The sequence below is a fragment of the Microtus oregoni genome, unplaced genomic scaffold (genome assembly GCF_018167655.1).
Source record: "Microtus oregoni isolate MIOR12 unplaced genomic scaffold, Mior012 000139F_ref0000186, whole genome shotgun sequence".
NCBI classification, from domain to species: domain Eukaryota; kingdom Metazoa; phylum Chordata; class Mammalia; order Rodentia; family Cricetidae; genus Microtus; species Microtus oregoni.
The window spans coordinates 880901-906406 of record NW_024544789.1 but is presented as its reverse complement, the minus strand read 5'-3'; the positions used below and the strand labels follow the sequence as shown (position 1 = coordinate 906406).

General features: G+C 41.1%; 2 protein-coding genes across 3 annotated transcripts in view; both read left to right on the top strand.

Moving 5' to 3' along the window:
- Nucleotides 1-1106: 1106 nt before the first annotated feature.
- Bcl2a1 (BCL2 related protein A1) lies at nt 1107-10049 on the top strand. Its single transcript, XM_041646670.1, is given in 3 exon segments — nt 1107-1648; nt 9804-9887; nt 9889-10049. Coding segments are annotated over 3 exon segments (528 nt in total). The 5' UTR covers nt 1107-1228; the 3' UTR covers nt 9913-10049.
- A 3150-nt stretch (nt 10050-13199) lies between these two features.
- Mthfs (methenyltetrahydrofolate synthetase) overlaps nt 13200-25506 on the top strand; it is a 28560-nt gene continuing 16253 nt past the window's right edge. Inside the window, exons 1-2 of one of the 2 annotated variants that reach the window (XM_041646660.1) lie at nt 13200-13356; nt 17119-17380. In XM_041646660.1, the coding sequence (XP_041502594.1) occupies nt 13240-13356; nt 17119-17380 (379 nt within the window). In that variant the 5' untranslated portion in view covers nt 13200-13239. Of the gene's footprint in view, nt 13357-16311; nt 16402-17118; nt 17381-25506 lie in introns of those variants that run through there. The other variant, XM_041646661.1, reaches the window with a different exon arrangement.

The window sequence follows — 25506 nt, the reverse complement described above, 5'->3', positions numbered from 1 at the left end:
TTGATTTTTCCCAGGATATAACTGTCTCTATTTCTCCACCACTGGCTCTTTAGTTTGAAGCTGTCAGGTAAGCACAGCTCCTCACCTCCCTGCATTCAGCAGCTGCCTTCACTGCTACACACGTACTTAGGTGAGGAGACGTAAGCTCCAACCCAAAGTCTGCAACGTCGCTTTAGTCACCGATTTCACCATCTCCACCAAGCTTCTCTCTGAATCGCTACCAAAGCTCAACAAAATGCGAGATTTGCTCTTAACTTGAAATGGTGGACCTCTGGAGTTCTGTACTCACTGGGTCAGGGGGCAACCGAGAAGCCGAGCCATCACTAGTTCATCAGAGAATGAAGGGCAGCACCACTGAGCCCCTACATCTCACCAGACACGGTGGCAGTCATGTTATCTAGGCCATCTCCTTTAGTGTTACTTCAACCCTCTAAAGTCATTCTAGATGGCTTCCTTTTTCAAAGTACAGGCCCCAGCCAAACCACAGGAAACAGGAAGAAGGACTTGTCTACAACTGATACCAGGCACTGTGACTCTAACATCATTGCTCCTTCTAATTTCTCCCATGATTTCTGACCCAGATACAGGGTAATACATATGATTGAAGAATATGTATGAAGGACTAGAAAGGGAGCTCAGTAGATAAGAGCACTTTCTGCTTCTTCAAGGTATCCCAGCACCCATAGCCTGCAACTTCAGTTCTAAGGAGCCCAACACCCTCTTCCAGTTTCCACAGACACTGCAAGTGCTTGCTGCATATGCATAAACTCAGGCACAGGCATAAAACAAAAGTAGATACTTTAAAAAGAATATTACTAAGTTGGGCATAAAGCTAGGTTGTTTGCTATCAGAAATTATAAATATGAGAAGAAAGGAGCTAACTTTTTTCTCCTCTCAACCTAGTGTATCTACATTTCAAGTGTAGTATTGTCACAGGCACTCTGAAGGGCCTCTGGTTCCCAGGAGCTTACAGGGATCTGATTCTCTACATCCTCTCATTCTTGGTGCTTAAAATGAATCATAAGAGGAAGAGGAAGTGGTGTTTCTCTGAAACATTTTTTTCTCTTTCACAGTTCTAACTTTTGCTTTCACACACAGCCCACATACGTAAAGAGAAATTCCAGCAGTGTTCAAATATGATCACCCCATCTGCTGCCCAACCTTGTCTTTGTATTAGTTGCTGCCTTGGCCTTCGGGTGGACCGTTCCAGTTAGCTCTGCCAGGGAAGATGACTGACTGCGAGTTCATGTATATCCACTCACTGGCTGAGGACTATCTTCAGTATGTACTGCAAGTTCCTGCTTTTGAATCGGCTCCAAGCAAAACATCCAGGGTGCTACAAAGAGTTGCTTTCTCAGTTCAGAAAAAAGTCGAAAAGAATCTGAAATTATACTTGGATGATTTTGATGTGGAATCCATAGATACTGCCAGAACAATATTCAATCAAGTAATGGAAAAAGAATTTGAAGATGGCATCATCAACTGGGGAAGGATTGTGACTATATTTGCTTTTGGGGGTGTTCTCCTTAAAAAACTTCCACAAGAGCAGATTGACTTGGATGTGGACACTTACAAGCAAGTTTCCAGTTTTGTGGCTGAATTCATAATGAATAACACAGGAGAATGGATACGCCAGAATGGAGGCTGGGTATGTGTGATGACATTCTTTTTACATTTCTCTGCAAAATTGGAATAGAGAGTTTCCTTACTAGTTAAAACAAATGAGAAAATTCTAACTAAAAGATTGCAGTCTGTATATCTTATTTTAGATGCTATTAATTAAAAGTAAACAAAACAAAAACCTCCCGGGTCATTTCCAGTGGACCCTACAACTTTATAGTTGGCAAACATTTGTGTCTCCAGCTTTTCTTCTCATCTTGTGAACTACATTCATGAGGTCTGGGCCTGAAAGCAGCAGCATTTTGCTGAATCTTTGGAATCAGCAGCGCAGACCCCCAAGCGTCTGCCTTTTGCTGGGATTCTCACGCCAATGGAGAATTAGCACAGAAAGAGCTGATGTTAGATCTTGTTATTTGTACTTTGCTGTACTGTAGTAGTCAGCTGCATGGTTTTGTACATTCATTACTTACACACTGACATGTCCTCATCTATAATACACAAATTACAGGCTATTCAAGTTTCATGATAAAAATAATGTGTTGCCTCACTGGAAGGAATCCTTTTAAAGCAAATTCAAATATAAAAATTTGCTTTTATTTTCTAATCAGTATCTCAGAAAGCCAAGACTATGCCAAGGTTTTGGAGCTTGGGTTATTGGGAAGCCCTTCCTGGCTAGACTTAGATGCTTAACTTTGTGTCTTAATATGCTTACCACAGAGTTGGAAACCATTTCTATCCCCATGTAGTCTCTCTCCCAGCCCCAGTTTTTATCTCTCTCAAGCAATGCCCACTGTTACTATTGTATATACAAGGCATGTTTATTGAACACACCCAAAGAAAATATTTGTAGCATCTAACACCCCCATTTGAGAGATCTCACCATGTTGCCCAGGCTGGCCTCCAACCCCCAGAGTACAGTGATTCTATCACCCTTGGCCTTCCTCTTATCTGGGGTTCTGGATGTACACCATCAGGCTTGGCTAGCAAGACTCCCCACCCCACCCTGCCCCCAGCCCTTTGTCACCAGGGATCAAACCTAGAACCTAACACAATCTGAGCACATGCTCTATCACTGCACTGTATCCTCAGGCTCATGATAGTCTTTCTGAAAAACATTTTACAAATTAGTATTTGGGCTACACATGGCAGTGCCCATCTATAATCCCACAGCTCAGGAACAAAACAGAAGAGGACCAAAAGGTCAGGGTCATCTTCAACTCCATAGAGAGTCAGTAGAAAGTCAGATTTGCCCATAGGAAGTCCTGCTTAACCCCCACCTCAAATAGTATATGGACTTATTCTGTAACTGTTTCTTTTTAACCCGGGGCACTAAAAATAGCACTTTAAAGAGTACTTTAGGGACTGGATCAATTTTTTTTTGTGGAACTCCTGTGTTGCATGAACAAGGTCCCTAATACAATTCCTAGTACATTAAATAAACAAAAATTAAGAGAGTTCTTAATATGTTCTGTTGAATGTACATGCTGTCAAAGAGCTGGTTTCTTATTTGGGTTATTTCCAGAGTTTTCTGTCACAAGCAATGTTTCTTTGAATATACCAATATCTATCCTTCCTTTGTGTAGGATTTTTCTAGGGTGGATATTTGGCCATAGAGTTGAAAACTCTATGATGTGTATTCATTTTGAAATTACTAGATTTTTTTGGCACCATAGTGGTTCTGCCAGCAGCATGTTAGAGTATCCAACATTTCCTTGGTCCAAGGAGGTATTAGCTGTAATTTCGCCATGTTGTTGTACTAAATACAAACATATACTTAGTGTTCTTATGTTAATTAATTTTGCCCTTGGTTACTAGTACAATTAAAGTTCCCTTCATGCTGAGCTCAAGTCCGTGTTCAATGACTGATTCTTACTGTTTATTTCTTTTGCTCAGTTTCCAATTATTTTTTATTAACAAAGGAATTCTTTGAACAATCTGAATGCAAATTATTTTTATGTGGTAAACTTCTTTTAGTTTGTTGATTAACTTCTAAAACTGTAGATGTTTTCAATAATTACAAGTGTTTAAACATTTGATGCAATTGACTTTATTGAACTTAGACTTAGTTCCATTTCTACTTTTTGTTCAAAGTCTGCTTGCTCAGTGCTATGTCTTACTGTAAAGCAGTCCTCCTTTTCAATTGCCTTCAACTACCTGTAACTCTTCTTTTTAATTGATCTTGATTTGGGTCTAGGTGAAGCATGTCAGATGTCTGGTTATATTTCTTCTGGTTGGCTGTGGGAAGGACTCAGAAAAATCTCCACTGCACTGTGTACACCTTAAGTGAAGGCAAGCGTCTTCTAGCATAGAGGCCACAAAGAAGTCTGTTGAGAATCATCCTACAAGCTTTATAGGTTTACTCTATGTTCCCACTGTCTAGCACATAGGAAGACACAAAATATGTGTCACTTAAATATATGTTAATATATCATATTATGTGAATTCTTAGAATTCAAAATGAATGAAGTGTATGGAATGGTCTCTTAGAATTTCTAGAAATGTGTTTGCCTGGGAATCATAAAGGTTATTAGCAGATATACAGTAGGAAAAACTTATCTTAATGGAGATACAAAAGTACATCTCATACAACACACATATGCACACACACATACACACACACACACACACACACACACACCTCACCCTTCATAAAGCTCCTATGTGAATTCACAGATTGGTTTTATTTTTATCTTACGCTGTAGGTATGATAGAAGTGCTCTTTAAGATTCTTTTAAGCAATCTCAATACTGTATTCCAGCCTAGAGAAATCACTTATTCTGCTCATGGCAAATAGTGTTATAGTGAGCCAGTACACACAGGCATAGCAAACAAATACCTTTTTTTTCCCCACAGTGCTATTGACAAATTTGCTCTGATGAATGAGTTTACTCTGAATGATTCATTTTGTAGAAAATGCTTATGTGTATGCTAGTATCCAGGGATCCTAGGAGAAAGGGGAAGTGGGTATTTTACACTTTTTTCCTTTTTCCTTTTCTGAAAGAGAAACCTCTAAAATGATCACAAAACACGAAACCTATGATTTTGTCACACTTGAAATATGCCTGAAACTCTATGAGAAGTTTCAGACCAAGTTGTGATAGAGAAGTACAGTGTAGATATTAGGAGCACCAACTCCAATTCAAGCAGGGCTGAGCTTATTTCAGGGCTCAGTGCTTCCGTGTGACTGGAACAACTTACATAACTTCTCTATACTTTGCTTCCTTGTCTGTAAAAATAAGCCATCTTGCAGCCTATCATCTGGGGCTGGCACAAAAATCACATGATTTACACACACACCAAGCATCCAGAGCAATTCCTACAAGTGAGCACTCAGTTCAATTCCAATACTATTGTTATTACTAATAAATACTAATATTGAATAGCTTCCATTTATCAAACCCAAGTATATTTCAACACCAAAAGTCATATGGTGCACTTCAGTTAGATATTAGTCACTATGGGCCTCCGCCACTAAAGGGAAGACCATGAGACTGATGTATTAATCATGGGATGCATAAACTCATTCCTCCTTTTTTTTTTTAAATCAGTTTGAACCTTTCCTCCTTCCCTCCCCTCCTCACTCTTCTATCTCTTCCCTTCCCCCTCACCCTTCCTCTGTTCTTTCCTTCTCTTCCATATCCCCTTTAGTTTTCAATCTGTCGCCTGTTTTTCTTCATCCTCTACACTTTTTCTATTTTCTCTAGTTCCCTCTACCAGTTTGAAGTGCACAGTTGGACTCATAATAGGTGGTAAAATATTTAATGCGATTTTTTTTAAGTTATCACGAGCATTTGGGAGGAAAAGATAGTTCCTAAAGCTATTAGCGTAGATTTTAGGGGCTGGTGTCTCTAGTCTCAGCTACACAGGACAAAGGCTAAAGGAACACTGCTTGAGCACAGGAAAATTTCAAGGCCAGTGTGGGTAATATAGCAAGACCCTGTCTGTGAAACAAAGAGTGTGCTTAAGATGGAACTCAATGGCTCACCCCTTGGGAATCATTCTTTAGTTTGATTCAGGTTACTTTCCTACTTCCATATTCTTGAATGAGTACTTTTCTGTGTCCAGACTTGTATAATAGAGAAGAATATTTGGTCATTAGTCCCACAGAGGGGGACTGTATCTACTATTCACATCACTATATCCTTATGCTTAGCATAGCGTCTATTGTACGGAAGGCACCTGACAAATAATTATATATCTCAGGAATTGACAATGAAATCTGAGGCCTGAACTTCAAATTACCTGCTTATTAGAGGCATGGCTTAGGTTAGGTCACCTAGGAAGTACTCCAAGTTTCAGGTTGCCTGTGCCATATGTATAACAACATAATATAGCATAATTATGTAATTTATATAATGTAATAATAATAATAATGTTGAATAAACATAATAAAAATTAAGACAACACCTATATGTAAAGAACCAGAAAGTTTTCTTGTAAAAGTACATCATGAATATGTAAATAGAGGGATTATGTGGGAAATTCCAAAAATTTAAATATACAGTTTTTAATAACTGCTTTAACTACAAAAAAAATCCCTTTTATAAGTGGGGATATACTGAATTGGCCCCTTTCAAGTAACCAGAATAGTAAGATTAATAAGAGTTAAGCTAAGCCATCCTCTCCTCTTTTCTTCCCCTTCCTCCCCTCCCGCCTTCTTCCTCTTGCTCTAATGGTGTAGTAAGTTTGGTAACAAAGTGAATGGGCAGAGTGGATAGATGCACAGAGATGTATAGGTGATTGATTCATCATTCTTCTCAGGAAAGGCATTTCCAAAGGTCTAAATAGCCAAGCCCTGTAAATGTTAGGCACATACTCCACCATAAAGCGATACCCCCAGCACACCGAAGCAGCTGTCAAATGAATAACTGAATTAATAGTCTCTAGAGGAGTGACCGTGATACCCACTTATGTCTTTAAAAAGAAGTCAGGGGTTTTAATTTTCTTTGAGTTATTGGTACAATATGTGTTAGTCTGCTTTGTAATACTATAATAGAATATCACACAGTAAATAATAACAAAAAGGAAGTTGTTTGGGGAGTCTGAGAGTGCCAGCATCCAAGGGCTCCAGCACTGAAGGGTACCAGCATTGAAGGGCTTCAGGAAGAAAGGCAGGGATGGAAGGAAGAAGGAAAGATGACTAAAGGGCTGAACACATCTTTTGCTAACAAATCCACTCCTTGGATAATAGTCTTGATATAGTCATGGAGGGGGTGCTCCCATGACCAAACCATTTCTTAAAGATTCCAACTTTAATATTATCAAAATAGCAATTAAGACTCAACATGAGTTTTGGAAGGTAGGAACAAACCATGGCAACTTGGTATATTACTTTACGCTTTAGGGTTTCTCAAAATCAGAGTAACCCAATTTAGCAAAATTTCACTACTCCAAGAAATAACTGGACCTGGGCATTTTTTGTTTATTACTACATTACTGATGTGATAATGAATTCTTATTTGTGTATTTATTTTTATGTAATGCCCTTAAGATTCAAATTGCATCACTAAAGGAAATAGTTTTAAAAGAACCTGTTGAGAAAAATATTTTTATAGCTATAAAAAACTGATTGTGTTGTAATGTAAAGCTCTTTAATTGCTCATAATCTTAAAGTGTTTTCCTATGTATTATTCATAATTTAAGTCTCAGTGAACTTCTCTTTTTAACTGTTATGGCCTCATTAATTTTTCTTATATTTGAATGAACTCTTTCCTGATAAATATATTTTCCTGGTTTTCAGTTCTTTTAATTTTAGTTTTTTATAGATTTGTAAATATTTTATATTTTCATTTAGCTTTTTCTTTTACTTTCTTTACCTTATAAGTTGAAAATATGTAAGAAGTTAGCATGTTAACTGCCCAGAAATGATCAGTTTTCCTGTTAATAAAAGGACATTTTAAAGGTTATTACTTGCCTATTTGTTATAAAATTACATCTATTCTTGGAAGGGGAACAAGAAATGTCTAAATACCAAGACTGTGGATACTATGTGAGAATATAAGGTTAGAAGAAGAGGAAACAGGGAAGTGAGCAATTTATTTTTTTCTGGTGGAACATGACATCATGTGTCTCACAGCTGACTCTGCACACCACACACAGACACTTTCCCCTCTGGTGGCTGCCTGGTTTGGTGATGATTCCACGACTATTAATTTCAAGATCTGCAGAAATTTTCAGAGTCCTCTGACTCCCAAGAAGCTACACCTGATTCACTTTTTCGGTATTAGTCCTATTATGACATAAACATTTGGAGACATTGTAATCCTGGAACTTACAAGATGCAAAGCAAATGTTTACTTAGATGAACAAAAAAAAAATATCAGGGATGGTGGTACAGAGAGTGTGTGAGCACAGTCTGGGGATATAACTCAGCTGGCAGGTTGCCTGCTTAGCACGCACAAGGTTCTGCTGTCTATCCCTAGCACTGCCTGAACCAGGCATGATGGGGCATGGCTATAACTCCAGTGCTAGGAGACAGAGACACAAGATTCAAAAGTTCAAGGGTATCTCTGGCTACTTCGTAAGTTCTAGAAAATAAAATGGGTATAAATAAAAATAAATAAACAAATAAAAGAAGTGTTTTGAACAGTTTGTCATTTGAGCTTGTTTTGAAATATACAGAGTGAAAAGAGTATAATGTTCGCATCCTAACCCTGGGCCAGGCAAAAATTATATTATCTTTTATTTATTTATTTTTTTGGTACAGCATCTTGCTGTGTAGCCCATGGTGGCTTGAAACTCACTGTGTAGTCAAGGCTTGCTTACAGTAATCCTCCTGTCTCCATCTCCCAAAAGTTGAGAACACAGTATGTACTGTTACTCACCATGAATTGTATTATCTTAGCTACCTTTTCCCCAAGTGTCAGTGTTCTCATTAGATAATAAAAGTTAGTATGAGGCTAGAAGCAATATCTAATGAAGATATAATTATAGATTTCAAGTTGCTAAAATATTGTTACAGTGTGCTATAGTTCATTGTTGTTTTTTTTTGGTGTGTGTGTGTGTGTGTGTGTGTGTGTATTCTGTAGCTTGAATTTAGGAATTCATATATCATAGACAGGCATTTATATCAGCCTGGATTTTCCTAATTAAAAAAAAAAGACCAGCTTCAAAAGTAATTATGGTGGAAATACACAACATTCTCTTAGAATCAAGAACATTGGTTCAATCTGGATTTACTATGAGTCCTTATAATTCTCAATACAGCTGGGCAGTGGTACTTTAATTCTAGCACTCAGGAGGCAGAGGCAGGCAGATCTCTATGAATTTAAAGCCACCTGGTTTACAAAGTGAGTTCTAGGGTAGCCATAGCTGTTATATGAAAAAATCCTGTCTGGAAAACAAAGCAAACAAAATAATAATAACAATTTTTTAGCATAATACAATTTATAAATATAAATTCATTTTTTTAGTGCTATGCAACTGAAAGAAAAAGAGAGAAAAATAAAACAAAAAAAAAACCCAGAGAATTTCTTTCCCTGGAGCTTATAACTAGTGAACAACAGAAACAAGACTAATTTGAATGAAGATGAAAGTCCTACTCTTTGGAAGTCTAGTATATCTCAATAATGGCTTCATACTGTCTATACCCTGAAAGATATTCATATACTAAATACACATTGAACTAGATATGTGTTCAAATTCTTTCTCCTTTTTTCCTTCTGTGGTGCTTTGAATAAGAATGATTCCATAGGCTCATGTACTTGAATGCTTACTAACAAGGGAGTGGCACTATTTAAAAGGATTGAAAAGGATTAGGAGGTATGGCCTTGTTGGAAGAAATATGTCACTGGGGTTTCCAAAGCCCATGCCAACCCCCTAGAGTCTCTCTCTGTGCTTATGCATCAAATCAGGTTGTAGCTCTTGAGCAGCTACTGCATGCCACCATGCTCCCCGCCACGATGAGAATGGAACTGTAAGCCGGCCTCCAATGAAATTAAGAGCTACCTTGGTCATGGTCTCTTCAAAGCAACAGAAGGTTTACAATGACACTTATTAATATATGGCTTCAAAACCCCTTGAAACCAACATATAGAGCTCAAACTGTATTTCTATTGGGCAGAGTTTCTAAAGGAGTTTAGCTTTGGAGTAGTGAACAATGCTGAGAATAAAATGACTACACATAGGGAAAGTATAGAGAAGATTATTTCACTGATTCTTAAATCTATGCTTTGTTCTCATAGGAAGATGGCTTCATGAAGAAATTTGAACCTAAATCTGGCTGGCTGACTTTTCTGGAAATGACAGGACAGATCTGGAAAATGTTCTTTTCTTCTCAAGCAACACTATTGACCAGAGAGAACCCTGGCTCCTGTGACAATGGTGACCAGCACTTAGTACTTCCATGTACACACAACTCAGATGAGACCTGACTTTGCGGAGTTGCAGATGTTTTGTTCTCACTTTATGGAATAAATTACTGATATTTGTTTCTTTTTGTGCTTCATGTTTTAAAGTTTTGAGTCTGCCTGGAACTTCAACAATACTCAACACAGGGACAGGTACTGAAGTAAGGACTGATGATGATCTGGAGGGTAGTGTCTTTTCTACCTCTTCCTTGAGGGAGAGACTTCCATACAAGGATGCTTGTTAGTCAAAGTTATTCTAGGCTAAACCACATGGGGGCTAAAATCTGCTTCCTAACAATTCCTGAGTCCACACTTCCTCTATCCTCAGAGGTCCTGGTTGCTTAGTTTCTCATTGATGTACTCACCTCAACCTTTACTCTCTGGCCTTTCATTTGGGCTTCAATGGATAGGGCAGTCAGATACACAGTGTTGGGGTCAAAAATGATGCCCTAAAAGGACAGCCTCAAATCATTTTTCTCTCTGATCCTCTCTTGCCTTCTCTTCTTTCAGCACCCCCCACTCCATTTTTGCCCAGGCAAGACACAAAAAGCAGAATTCATTTTCCCCAAACCAAGTCAATAGTCAGACTATACATGATCAGTCTGCCTTTCTAGTAGTTAGGAAGAATTTGCTTCTCTTCCTGCTCCTACAGCAGGAACCTGGAGCGGTTTGAACAAAAACAATTAAATGAATATCAAGCCATTTTTAAACTTGTGTGTGTGTGTGTGTGTGTGTGTGTGAAAACTGTCTTTTGTTAGCCCCTGCTTCAATTTTTAAATAAAGTTTGATGGCAATATAGAAATCCTCTGTTTTGGTCTAGAGCATAAGCATTACACATCCCTTGAGTCTATTAATAGATCCAATAACGACAGAGCCCCTTTTCTCAAGGCCAGGCATGTCTTTACAGGCGACCTCAGTTATCAACACTACTGCGGTGTGATTCTTAACTGAGGGAATAAAAACACTGGGACAAGTCACCAAGGACCGTACCGCCTGATCCTTCTGTCTCCACATCCCAAGGGCTAGGATTACAGACACCTCATCAACACGTTCAGTTCAGTTCCTGTGGTGTGGTCCTAGAGGACCAACACCCCAGGCTTTGTGCATGCAAGGCAAGCACTCTAGCAGTGGCGCTTCATCCTAAACAGCATGGACATTTATTTTATTTCCACCGTTAAACTGAGGAAGGGAAAAGGAATAAGTTTGATGACCAGGGAGGAAGTTACTTAAAATCCTATTGAGGTGAGTTAGACCAAGATAGCACCGTTGAGCTCTGTTGCCCACAGTGACTGACTTGTTAGAAATGTTCCAAAGCACCCCAAAACAGTTCCACCAAATGAAGACTAGGTGTTCAGACACAAGAGACTGTGGGTGGGGGAATTTCACATTTAAACATGAAACTGTGTTTGTTTTAAGACAGTCTCCGTGTGTAGCTTAGGGTGATCCTGAAAGCACAATCCTTCTGCCTTAGTCTTCTGAATGTGTGTGTGCCACCACTTTTAAGATGTCCTATGTGAGGTTTCTTTGGCTTTGCTTTATTTTGAGTCAGGGTCTTCCTATGTACCTATGTAGCTCAAAATGGCCTAGAATCTTCAAGGTTCAGATATTCTACAAGATCTTTAAGAACCTGTTTCCTACATGAACGCTTGATCTCTTCTTTCGCGTCAGTTACCCTACAGTGCCAAGTATAACATCTTCCCTTAGTGTCTGCCACCTTTATGTTATTGAGTCTTCCTGTGATTTTGATTTCTGCTGGCAATAAAGGCTCCAGAGGATTGAAAACATGGGTGAAATGGAGACATGAGTGATTCTGTCATGGAGCCTTACCTGTGAGAGGACATGCAGAAATCTTTTGAGGATTCATAACTCTAAAGAGCTTTACACCTAAGGTTGCATGCATTTACAGGTGCAAATATATCCTTGATGAAAATGAACATATGGAACTAAAGTATTTTTTTTTGTGTGTGTGTGTGTCAAAGACTGGAATGAAGAAAATTCTTTCTCCCCTGCCACCCTGGACAAAGCTATTATAATTTTTGCACCACTGGTGATCAAACCACGAGCCTTGTGAATGCTAGGCAGGCAATTTACCTGAATTCAGCAACAGCAATTTATCAATAGTAACATGTACAATTCTGTGTGTGTGTGTGTGGTGCCTGTGATAAAACCTAGGACCACCTGCACGCTAAGTTTTGAATTTCTTCCTGCAGATTAATACCTGCTACACACATTGATTTATGGTAGTGATTCTCAAACATTAATATGGATAAGCAGAGATGACATGGCCACACTGACTTGAGTCGGTGGCATGAAGAGGAGACCACAGATGTGAGTGAATTCAGTGCTTGTTTTACTGTCCATACGAATTCTGTTCATCTTTGTTCTCCCTCTCCCACCTTGCATTATCTCCAGGCTCTTTAGATCTTACTGAAATGCCTTTTTACGTGGGTGCTGGAGACCTGAACTCGACTCCTCGTGCTTGTGTAGAAAGCATTTTTACCAACTAAACCATCTCCCCAGCTCTGGGGAATTAACTCTTAAAAAAATCAGTACCCAGCTATGGCGTGGGTAACATGGGGGTGGGGGTGCTATAAATCTGAGTCAGCGCTTCTCACACCTACTTACTTTACTCTGCTCCCCACTCAGTCAAAGGCCATTAGAGAAAGGCATTGTGTGTCTCTGAACAGCAGGTTCCAACAGCAGCAACAGCTGGCAAACTCTTCAATAATAATGAACAGGGTGACTGAGTCCTGAGTTCCCCAGGGAAGGAACGTCCTTCTCCAGAACCGGCCTGCCATTTGTTGTATCAGCCTATCAGTAATGAACCAATGACTGAAAAAGGGGGAGAAAGGCACTTTGTGGTAAAGCAGAATGTTTTATCCTTTGACCAGGAGGAGCCGAGTGTCCACCGGCAATGATGTGCACCCATCTGGCTTGCGTCGCCCTTCGGAGACCTCTTCAACCCTGCACTCCACGTTAGGGAAATTAGATGGGTACTGAGTCCGCGAGGGTAACTAACGGCCTTTGTTAGACCTTGGGCAGAAGCACGGCTACCTCCGTAGGCTGTGAGGGAGGGTAAAGGTACCTGGCTACCAGCACAAACGCCAAGGACGCCAAGGCACGCAGCCATTCGCAGGCACAAGTGGGGGGGCCGGCTCAGACGGCCAAGTGGTCAACGCACCTCTACTGGGCCACAGGGGCCACGCCCCCGTCCCCTCCCACTCCGGCGGCCGAGCACGATGGGCGTGGCTGGGACGGTGCTTGCCACGTGATGGCGGCGATCGCAGCAAGCAGCGCCAAGCGGAGCCTCCGGACGGAGCTGAAGCAGCGTTTGCGGGCCTTGAGCGCGGAGGAACGGCTGCGCCAGTCTCACCTCCTCACCCAGAAGGTGCGAGAAGGCTGCGGGGAGTTAAACGCCTGGAAGCTTGGGCTCGGCTTGCATGTCTGCGCAGGCGCACCTCCCCCCCCCCCCCCCCGCCTTTGCGTGCGCGTTCTCGTGGGCGCGCGCTCGCACCTCTGGGCTGGCCCGGTAGGGCTCCTGGCGGACACCCGGTGCGCAGCGCCGCAGATTTTCAGGGCAGGCCGACAGGCACGTTTGTTCATTCAAGCCGAGCTCTTTTGCTGTGGTGGATACGCATTGCCGCAAGCTTTAGTAGATGTAGAGAATGTCGAACCACGCCTGCAGATTTCGGTTTAAATTTAATTCATTCACAGGCGTTTAATACCTAGCAGTAAACCGTTTTTGCTGTGGACTGGGATTATAGAGATGAAAAAGATAAGATCGAGCAGAGGAAGCGGGAGAATGAAAACTTGTAGCGTTAGGGATAAGGCTCAGTGATACAGCTGTTCAAAAATGTGTTATATTTTGTTTGTACATACTTAGACCGTATATTGTATTTGGGTCTGTTTTTCTAGGAGTTTTAAATTGCATCTTCCTATATTATTGGCAAAACTAGAATCTGAGTTTATCTATGGGTAGATTAATTTTCACGTTTTGCATCGCAGTCACCCCTTGGGTTTCTGCTTCTGAGTTAGGGTTGTATCTGGAATCTATTGCCTTCTTTCTCATGTACTTTTTCATCTCAACTTTTAAAAGGGTATCCTCAAATTATGTTTAAAGAAAATACCTATGTGATTGGCAGCCTTTATTTTTAGTTCATATGTATGAATGTTTTGCCTGAATGTATGTATATGTATGTATGTGCAGTGTGTGTGTGTGTGTGTGTGTGTGTGTGTGCGCGCGCGTGTGCTTGGTGCCTTTGGAGGTCAGAACCATTGGAATGGTTGTAAGGATGGTTGTGAGTCTCCCGTGTGTGCTCTTAGAATTTGAACCCAGGTTGTCTGCAAGAGCATTAACTGCTGAGCCATCTCTCTAGACCCCAACTTTTTAATATAGTTAAAAGATTTTCAACTTCCATTTGAATGCTCAATTGATTTCAAGTTTTTAATTATTTCTTTCTCATTCTGTGCAACATCTATGACTTCCAGTTTTATATCTTGTAGCTTAGTTACTGTTCTGTTGCTGTGAAGAGACACCAAGGCAACTTAAAAAAAAAAAAAGAAGCATTTTATTTGGGGTCTGCTTACAGATTCAGAAGGCTAGTCTGTAATCATGGTGGGGAGCATGGATGAAAGTTTACACCATATCCACAAGATGAAGAGAGGGAGAGAGAGAGAAAGGGAGGGAAGGAGAGAGAGAGAGAGAGAGAGAGAGAGAGAGAGAGAGGGAGGGAGAGACTGGATTTACCATGGGCTATGGATTTTGAAACCTCAAAGCCCACTCTTGGGGTCTCTGTAATCCCAAAGGCAAGAAGAGTGTCATTAGCGTGAAACAAGGAAGTCTGGCTCAGCACAACTCACTGACTGGTTTTAGCTCAAGCTTCTAGAGCCCTAGACAGGTCAGTTTGTTTTAGGCATGTTTAAGCACAGCACATTTGGGGGGAAAGTTTTCTGGTGATAATTAGTTCAAACCTGTGTGTATAATAATTAGGACATGGTTACACTGAAACTCTTTCCAAGGTACATGTGTCTTATTGACCAGATGTGACATGTTAAAGGTCTGGGAAAGATCTGGGGTGCTCTCGGTCATCCAGATAGTGCAAAGGTCACCAGGCTATTAACCACCTTTGCTCCCATTTGCGAAGCACATGTGACATCTCCCATAAAGGTGGGTCCCACTGGCTGAGAAACAAGGCTCAAGATAAGGGTCTAGAGTGGGTGACCAACATAAGAATGTGTGAGAACCGTGTCTGGTCTGGCGATAGAGATAGTTCAGAGGTCACCAGGCTATTAATCAAATCATTCCCAGCCTCCTGGGCAGAAAACAGATGATACCTCTCTTCCTTCAAAGGACAACCCTTAGTGTTTAACATCCCGGTTTCCCTCCTACTCATCCGTGTGTAGAAGGACTTTATGTCCTCTACAGCCCACCCTGCGTGACACACCTTCTACAAGAAGGTGCACACCTCCTAATCCTTCCTAAATAGTTCAGCAAATGGGAACACCACATTCAATGTATGAGCCTATGGTGTTCATTCTTACTCAAATCACCACATCTTGATTACTAGTTTTCCTTTGGATCTTTCAGGAATTAGAAAGTAAATTAATTAGAAAGTAAAAAGTCTGGATTGAACATTTTTCTGTGTCTCTGAACATTTTTCCTTATTTTTTTTCTAATTGTCTCTCTGTGCAGATGGTAGTGAAGCCTTCTACCACTGAATGAAACCCCTGGTTTTTCTTATCTGCACATATTTATGAATGAAAGTGTGTTGGCTACAAGATTCCCTCTGCTTTTGTAGGCACAGGTTAGAATTCTAAGAGAAGAGTGGATTCTGCCTTCCTCCTGTGTCCATATTTTAGTGCTGCTTTGTCTGTAAATACTGTCTCTCCCTCCCTCTGTCTTACAGGACTTAGATTTCTGCTTCTTTGTCTTTGTTAAGATGAGTTCCCTTTTATCCTCCCTTCTTAACAAATAGCATGTAGATGGGCTGAAGGAAGACAGGCAAATGCATAGTCTCACACCGAATTCCAGCTGTGAATCTTACTGCTTATTCAGCTCTTGGTTCTCTCTGCTCTGCCTTAGAGAGATTAAGAGAAATACTTTCTCGTATAATAAAGGGTGTCAAAGTCTTAGGCCTACTCCAGATCTGGGCAGCCCTCTTTCCATTTGTTCCGCTTCTGCCCAGCCTCCTGACAGCTTTACAGCTTCTCAGAAACCAGGGGTTGACTTTCTTCTGTAGCCGTGATTTGATATGCTTTGCTTGACTTCTCTCTTCCTTTGTATTAAATGTAACTTGGCTTTCTTTACTTGTATCTTTCTGCCAGTCATACTGTAAGCGGCTTTTGCGTTGTCCTTCCTTTAGTTTGGAGGACAGGGGAGAGCAGAAAAGGAATGGAGAACAAAAGGGAGTTAAGGGCCAGCTTCTGAGTCTGGGTAAGTTCCTAGGTTTAAAACTTAGCTCCTTTTGCCTGATGAGGGATTCCACTAAATAAGGATTCTTATACCAGGAGCCCCATGGCCCCATTTTAATGAACTTTGTGAACACCCTCTTGAATGGAGAAGCATTGGTAGAGCTAAGAGACGGTTATAAAGCATGGTCTCTGTGGGAGCTTGTGAACGGATTCAGAATCCTTTATTTAGGACACAGAAGCAGTGATTCACTTATTTATGATTTACCTCATATAGACTGAAGTGCTGAGTTGTGTATCAGTCTAAATGTAGAAAAGGTTCTGCTGAGGTCAGGAAGGTTCGGCTTAAACGGGTAAAATTGATGGGAGAAATGCCCAATAATCCAAAGTTTGGAAAATGGGTGAGATCCAAATTTCAAAGAGAAAATAAACCAGAAATCCTCTGACATGTACTGGGAACTGGGATCACTTCAGGAATTCTGGAGATAGACAACTTTCCCACTTCATGTCTTCTTAATGATTAATGATGCAGACAGTAGGCCTAGCAGAGAGGTAAAGGGATCATCAGATTTGCAAATCTTGAGTCTTGAAATTAAAAAACAGGCATCAGAACATAGCATGAACTCACTGTATCACTTTACTTGGAGAAAGCTGTGACGAAAGGGAGAAATTGGTCAGAGGAGTTTCTGGTTTATGAAAAATATAGTCTTAAAAACTATAATTGCTTTTATTTCCCACTTAGGTGATTGCCCACAGTCAGTATCAAAATTCCAAAAGAATTTCCATCTTTTTGAGCATGCAAGATGAAATTGAGACAGAAGAGATAATCAAGGACATTTTCAAACAAGGCAAAATCTGCTTCATCCCTCGGTACCGATTCCAGAGCAATCACATGGACATGGTGAGATTAGCATCACCTGAAGAGATCTCTTTACTTCCAAAAACATCCTGGAACATTCATCAGCCTAGTGAAGGAGATGTTCGGGAGGAGGCCTTATCCACTGGTAAGGCTTCGTTTCTCACACCAAAACACTTACCTAGATGCAGCCTATATCTTCTGACCTTAGATACTAAGTGTGGTCGGGCTTGGCTAGTTTGGGGGAATTGATGTCTTTGAATGTTTCATACATCAAACGTAAGTATCAAGTAAAAAACAATGCTGAATATTGAAAATATTGAAGTTCAGGAGTTGGTCTTGAAAATGTGCATTCCCAATATGGGTTTATTCATTTTCACCCTCTGCTCTTTATTCATGCCGTGTTTGTGGCACCGATGGCTTTTGCTCCCGTAATACTTGCAACCCACATCGCAGTGAAATGGAGTATGATACTTTAGATTCTCTCAGTTGTGGTATAAGGCAGAGAGATCTCTGCTGTTGCTTGTGGAAATGTCTGAGCAGGCAGGCTCGCTGTTTGTTTCTTCCTAACGTCACGTTCTCAGTGTGCAGTTTTACTTACATCAGCAGTTTAGAATGCGGCAGGTTCAGTGCTAAAGCATAAAGGTGAGCTTCCCTGTTTGAGATGAGCTGATTGGAGGTCAGATTGCCTTTGCTGCAGCCTTTGTGGTCTGCTCGTCTTCCTGGTTTGTTTCTGTTATTTCGGTTTAGAAAGGGGTGAACTTATGTACCCTCAGTTGCAATTATGAGTTCTCAAGCAAAAAGTTCACACAAGGCATTGTTGTTTTAGGCTTACAGCATACCAACCCAGCTGGTAAATGAAATAGAGGGGCTATATCTTGATTGAATTTAAACTGAGAGCTGCCTAGACAATTTGATCATCTGGGAGTCCTTCCATTGAGAATTTATAGTCTGATTCAACCTTAATCAACTTGGCTTAAACACAAGTAGGATAATATTGGGGCAGAAACTGAAGACTACAAAGAACAGCCAGCCTTAAATGTGTCTGGATTGGTTGGTGTCCTTAGGAGTCAGTCTGTCTTTGCTGTGACTCTGTATCTGCAATAGCTTCATGTCTACTGTGGTCCTTGGCAGCTTGGACTTGGAGATCACCTTTTTAGCTAGAATTTTTAGCAGAAAAGAGCAAGTCTGGTTTTCTAACAGTTTTAATAGAATTCTGGTCTTAACTCTCATTTCCCCACGGCCTGGGTTGTACATGACCATTTCTGACTAGTTTTCCATGATCAGGGAAGAGGGCCTATGACCACCTCTCCAGCCCTCTTCAACCACTAAGCTGAATGATGGGGCTGAGGTGTGAGTGGCATGTGCTGTTCTAGAACAAAAGAGAATGGATAGGACACTGCCAGTAGTCAGACTCCCCGTAGTGTTAACCATTTCTGAGATCCTGGAGAACAGACCCTTGCCTATAATGTTTAGTGATGGTTTTATTGTCTGATTTTTCTGAGACATTTTAAGAATTCATGTCTGTGTGAGAATACCCAAGACACAACTTAAATAGGTGACTGAGATGATTTTATAGCACTGCACTGTAGCATTTTATGGTCTTAAAGGGGCACCCTGGGGGCAGGGTCTATGAATATACCCCTCTAGGTTGAGCAGATCAGTACCTTGGGGGAGGCTAGAATCACTCATTCAGAAGAGTTCCCATTCAGCTCTCCCGTTTCCTTCTTTATTAGGACTGTGTGGTACCTGCAAGATTTTGGGAAGACAGTGGGCATAGGTTTCATGCAAATAAATAAAAGTCAGCACAAAGTCGTGATAGGCTAAAGAAATTTGAATTGTGTCACAAAATGTGTGAAAATGTTATCTTATCTTGGTTTGTTTTGTTTTGAGATGGTGTGGTGATTTAAAAGAAAATGGCCCCCAAAGGAAGTGACACTATTAGGAGATGTAACTTTGTTAAAGTGGCTAAGGCCTCATTGGAGGAAGTGTGTCACTGTGGAGGTGGCCTTTGAGTCTCATATAAGCTTAAACCATACCCAAAAGATGTCTCAGACCACTTTCTTTTCCTGTGCAAGATGTAGAACTTAGCTACCTCTCCAGCACCATGTCTGCCTGCTTGCCGCCATGTCCCGCCATAATGATAATGGACTGAACCTCTGAAAGTGTAAGCCACCAATCAAATGTTTCTCCTTTATAAGTGTTACCATGGTTATGGCATCTCTTCACAGCAATAGAAACCCCAACTAAGAGAGACATTGTATAGCCCAGGCTGGTTTAGAATTCGCAATCCACCTGCCTCAGCCTTCAAGGATTATAGACTTGCATAGCCATTTGGCTGGTAAATATTTATTAAACACTTAGTCCCATGGATCTCAACCTTCCTAATGCGGCAAGCCTTTAATATAGTTCCTCATGTTGCGGTGACCCCAACCATAACATTATTTTCATTGCTATTTCATAACTGTAACTTTGCTACTTTTATGAATTGTAATGTAAATATCCTATATTCCAACCTTTGTGAAAGGCTCATTTGACCTGAGAAAAATTTGCTACCCACAGACTGAGCTGAGTATCTATGAGAAGCATAATGGAGACTTAGTTCCCATAGTAGTGGCGTTAACTAGCCTTTTGTTCTCACAGGGGCAGGTGTTTGCTTGCATGTCATAGCTCCTCTTCTCTGAGCTGTCCTGGTCAGCTTGTGTTAAACATCAAGATGTCCCACTACTCCTGAATTCCATAGTTCTAAATTTATTCTTTTTATTATATTTCTGTTCATAGCTAGCTTATGTCCATAAAATTATTCTTGTCTCTCTTTTTATAACCCTGTAATTTTCAAGTATTATCAGGTTTTTCTTTGCCGTATATTAGTATGCAGTGCATACATGTGGTATGTGTATATGTGTGTGGACGAGTGTGTATGCCCATGTGCAGGAGTAGAAACCACAGGACGGTGTTGCGTTCCTGCTCTCTCACTCTCTACACTATTGCTCTGAAGCAGGGTCTCTCACTGAGTCTGGAACTAGGCTGGCATCTCGCAGGCCCCAGTGAATCCTCCCATTTCTTCCACTTCATAATGCTGGGTTACAGACACAGCCACACCTGGCTTTTTCCATTGGTGCTAGGGTTTGAGATCAGGGCCTCACATTTATGCAGCAAGCATTCTTAGCCACTCAGACATTTCCTCAGCCCCTCTTTGTAAAATTTCTATTTCCTGCTTCGAACCCAAGCCATCTTTTGTCTCTAACTTTTGATACATCTTTTCTCCTAGAGAGAATTTCAAACTGGTTCCCTCATCCTATTAATTCCTCTCAATTGCCTTTTTACACAGCTTACCCATCTGTTAGGTGTTTTCTTGTACACTGTGATCATCTATATCTCTGGCTGAAAGTACTTGCTGCTGATCTGCTGTAGCCAAAAGCAGCGACATTGGACAACTCCAAAGTTCAGGCCACTGTTTGAACTAGTATTTCCCCATGCTCCCTGCTCCTCCCCAGTGCGTTCTGGTTCCTTTCCTTCTGCTGAAGGACAGCATTTCATAACAGTGGGCAATGAGAGATTCAGAAGTGATCTCTAGTTTTACTCATTTCTCACTGTGTGACTTCAGCCCCTGAACTCGAGTTTCAGATACCTCACAGGGACATGGAGCCCTTGAAGCCTGCCCATGGGTTGTTACAGAGATTCGGCAAGACAGTGGCTAAGAGGTAGGAAGGGCGTGGCAGGCGCTCTGTGAAGGTGCCCTTGCTGCTGCGGCTGCTGTTTGGCTGGGGTCGAGTAGTCTGTGAAAGTGACGCTTGCTGTTTCCCAGGCTAGAACATGTCACCCATTTCTTCAGAATAGAATTTTGCAGTTCAGTGCCTGAGATCACTGGCTTTCAAGTTGCAATCTGGGTTCACTTCTTTACCAGTTGGGCAAATCACTTAGTATATGAAAGCACCCCAGAGCTGGGAATACTAAAACTGTTTTGTAACAGGGTAAAGTAGGATGATACACAATTAAATACTATACAGTGTGTTGTCATGAGGAATCAATAAGACGAAGCCATCACCACTAAGTGCTGAGTATTTTTCCTGGCTCAACATCCTAGTCTTTTTCTTCTGTGATTCTTAAATCCTTGGCGCTTACTGTTGATCCCCCATGCTTCATTATTTCTTTTTGTGCTAGTACACTTAATCTCTTCAGGGGCCAAGATCTTAGTCTAAGATACTCTGCCCCTGGTACCCTAGTATCATATGGTTTATAGTGTGGATAGCCATCCTGGCAGGAATGAAGACAGGTCTAAGGAGACATGCAGTGCCTTTTCTTCAGCTATCAGGTTACTGAAGCAATGCCCCCCCCCCCCCATTGGAATTCCCCCAGAAAACTCATGCCAGGATATAGAAAAAAACTGAAGCCCATGCCAGCCAGAGAAGGAACTTGTCTGCCAGGAAGAGATGCCACACAGTTCTGACATCTTTCCAGACTACCTTGCATGAGAGACTAGAGCTGGCTCAGTGATGGGGCAATGACCCCAACCTGAGTGGGACTGTTTATTTTTATGCAACTCTTGCCTGCTATTTAAACATAAATGTTGGGACTGGCGAGATGGCACAGTAGGTAAAGGTTGCTTGTCACTACGCTGAGGACTCGAATTTGATCCTGGAACCCATATGGAGACTCATACAACTTGACTTCTGACTCCCTACATGTTCTGTAGCATGTGTTGCCCTCCTTCATGACTAACTGAATAACTAGCGAAATAAGTAATGCATGCAAGAAAATAAATGTAAATCTCATGTTAAGACCTGAAGAAGGATTGCGTAGGGCAGAGTTTATTGAATTTCTTTATTTCTTTTTCTTCTCAGTGCGGCCACATTGGATTAATCTTCTTTCCCTGCTTTTTATCATTGTCTGTTTAAACTGACTGAGGGCAGCGACTGAGCCTGACTTGTTCTGGTTGCTAGGGTCTGTGCTCTGACCTCAACAACTCTAGCAACATGTTGATTCATACTGGAAATTTCTCAAAGTGAATCCAGTATTTATTATAAATTCAAAGAATGCTTATATCAATGAATAGATGACCAGTCCTTTATAACCATGAAAGAAAATCTGAAATTTCAAAGTTACAAGCAATGAATGGGAATTGTTTTATAGTTGCTGTGATTTTTAAACTTATATCATGTGTAAAATGTCAACATTATCCCTGGGTTGGGCAGGGCCTTCCTGGGAGATAGTCTTGAAATTTATCTTCTCTCTGGACTGGTCTTGAGAAAGTCGCTGAGTTAAGAGAAACACGGAATGATCTCTGGCTGCTGATGCTGGCAGATCTGCAGTGGAGGCTGGGAACTGGCATGGATACCTTGCGTATTTGTCGTGCTAAAGGTCTGTTAATGCGGTGCATTTGTTGTGTTAAAGGCTGATGAGAAACAAAACCTGCAGTTTTGTTACTGGAGTGTTTAGGGTCGAAAGCCTGGGTTCTAGAAGGCTCAATAGCCAGGCTTGGCCACCTATCTCCAGTTCTTCATGAGAGGACAAGCAGAAAAGAGTTCCTCCTCTGACTGGCACCAGGCCTTTCCCTACTTGCTGCACGACATTACTAGAGAAATTCCAGTTCCCCGGTGGTGACTGTTTCAATTGTCTGACGGCAGAGATGACCACAACCTTCTCTCTTTAGAACATCTTTGTTCCTGCTAGGTGGTTACAGCTTGTTTGTGTCAAGGTGACCTACTCCACCATGCTTCTTTCTGTACCCCAGGGGTACACTGGCCTCTGGGTACATTGAGTTGCTAGGCCCCAGATTAGATGAAGATAACACACCTGCCATATTTCTTCTTTTGTAGGTCAAACAAATGTGTTAATTTTTAGACTGAAAGCCTGGGGCGGCACCTAGGCCCAAGAACCGGGCCAGACTGTCACAGCTACAGCGTTCTCAGCAAGCTGGTGATAACTTGGGGACACTGCCATGCAGATGACTATCATCTGCTCAGGAGAACTTTTGGTTTTGGTATAGTTTTTGCTAAACGAAGAAGTACGTTGCTAAAGCTCCCATGTGATTGGCATTTGATGTGGTTTGTAACAGCCTTTGTCTTACAGGAAGTATGCTTGCCAACTTATAGCCATCTTGTTAATCCTGAGATTCGAAAGAGAAAAACCACTTCCACAGTTTCAAGCCAAGTACTGACTTGTGGGCCCTTTTAAGGACAAATCTGTTCAATCACCATATTTTCTGTAGAACTTTGTACAACTCCCAGCACTTCCCAGGAATTTGCCTGGTCTTTGGGCAGGTGGGGCTTGCAGGTTAATTTTGGTCTTACAATGTCTCCTTTATACAACAGAAATGTTATTAATTGATTTTTTTTTGGAATTTTTGAAATAGCTTGTCTTAGCTAAAAAATAAACAGCTATCGTTTTTATGTGCACTTTTGTACATTTCTCTGTCATGATGGCAGTTGCGGTGGCTTCCTTCCCTGGACCAGAGAGGAATTTCCTTCAGATTTAGAAGCTTGTAAAGCAGAACAATTGGAAATTAGAAAGCAGACCAAATCCTTACAATCCTTGTACACTCTCCGCTGTGTTCCAGTGAGTTAGCTGTAGCCCAGAGAGGTGGACATACAGGCAGTTAGCCAGAGTGGGAGGCCACCCAGTTCTCGGTTTTTCACCCTAGTGCATCTCCCTTTTGCAGTGAGGGCTCAGGTGGCCCAGGCAGGTCTCGAGCTTACTTACTGCTTAGCCGAGGGTGGCCTTGAGTTTATGCTCCTCCCACATCTACCATCCAGATGCTTGGATTTCAGGCCTCTGCCACCATGCCCAGTTTGTGTCGTGCTGGAAAGTGAACTGCAGCTTCTTGCACACAAGCTCACGAGCTGCTCATGAATTAAAATCTCTTTCTGTAGCCGTTTTGTACTCAACTAAGCACAGAAAAGTCAGCTTTGGATTTTAATTTGAACGGTAGGTGCACGCTTGTTAGGTTTCCCTGGATCTGTTTCAGAACGTTCTGTTTTATCTTTTGTAGCAGCGACTGTAGAATACATCCTGATTTTCCCAAGTGGTAATTTACTTCTGGTTAACTCCCAGTGCATTGAGGTGAAAAGATCCTTCCCTTAGGGATTGCGGTCAATCCTTGCCAAGTGGGTTAGCCTGCTGAATGTCTGTTTAGGCACAATGATTCATTAATGTGCTATTAAACACTTGCTTTTTCTCTAAAGGACTAAGCCAGGTGACGCAGAACTTTCTTTGTAAACCTGAAGCTCTTAGAGTACTTTTCCCATTCCTTTCTTATTGCCTGTGAGTAAAACCATAAAATTATGATTAGGTTTAAGTTTATGTACACATTCAATTATTAGAAGCCCCAGACTTTTAAAAAGAAGTAATCAATTAATAAAATTAGTTATAATATATTGTAGTATTTCCTAGAAATTGTGTTAGAATTTTTTTTAATTGAAAAATCAGAGTAAAAGGAGATTTTACATAAACCTTATCTGTAAATGAGTTTGCGTTTACCTTTGTTGACCTTAACAGACGCTGAATTCTTTTCCACAGGGTAATGAAGCCTACTCACTAGCTGCCTTTCTTTAAATATTCTTGCAAATGTGACCTTACCTCAGCATAGCATTACTCTACCATGTGGAAGTCGTTTTCATTGCCTAGAAACTAATTCCAGATTCTATGGCAAAGAAGAAGAAAAGAGGTGCCTTCATATTTTCTCCCTTCTCTTTTGGGGGGTTGGGTCCGCTGCCTTCATTCATCTGTTTACCTCGACTGAATGTCACCCTTCTTCTCTGACTGCTGGAGTCTTTCATCTTTCTTTTGGGTGAGAGGGAAGTGGAGTCTATCGTCTAGATTGGCCTTACACTTAGACTCTTGAACATCAGCTTCCAAAGCTGAGACTGACTGTGAACCACTCTGCCCAGTTCCTTCTCAAATCCTAGCTTCTGCTCCTTTGCGTCTATCTAGCAAGGACTTTGATGTCAGGTGTGTACAACTCTTCCTTGTTTATGCCATACTGGGGATCGAACCCAGGTCTTCTCTTCATGAATGTGAGGCTAGCAGATTGGTATTTTTTTTTTTTAAGGAGTATTAGTTGTTGTCATGAAGTACTAGCCATATGTGGTGATTATTGAATGATCTCTTCTTCTGATAGGGTCACAGCTGGACTTTATTTCTAGCATAGTATAATATAGGCAGGTAAACTAATTCAGTGAATCTCAACATTCCTAACACTGCGACCCTGTAATACAGTTCCTCATGTCATGGTATCCCCCAACCATAAATTTTTTTTTTTTTGGTTTGTTTTTC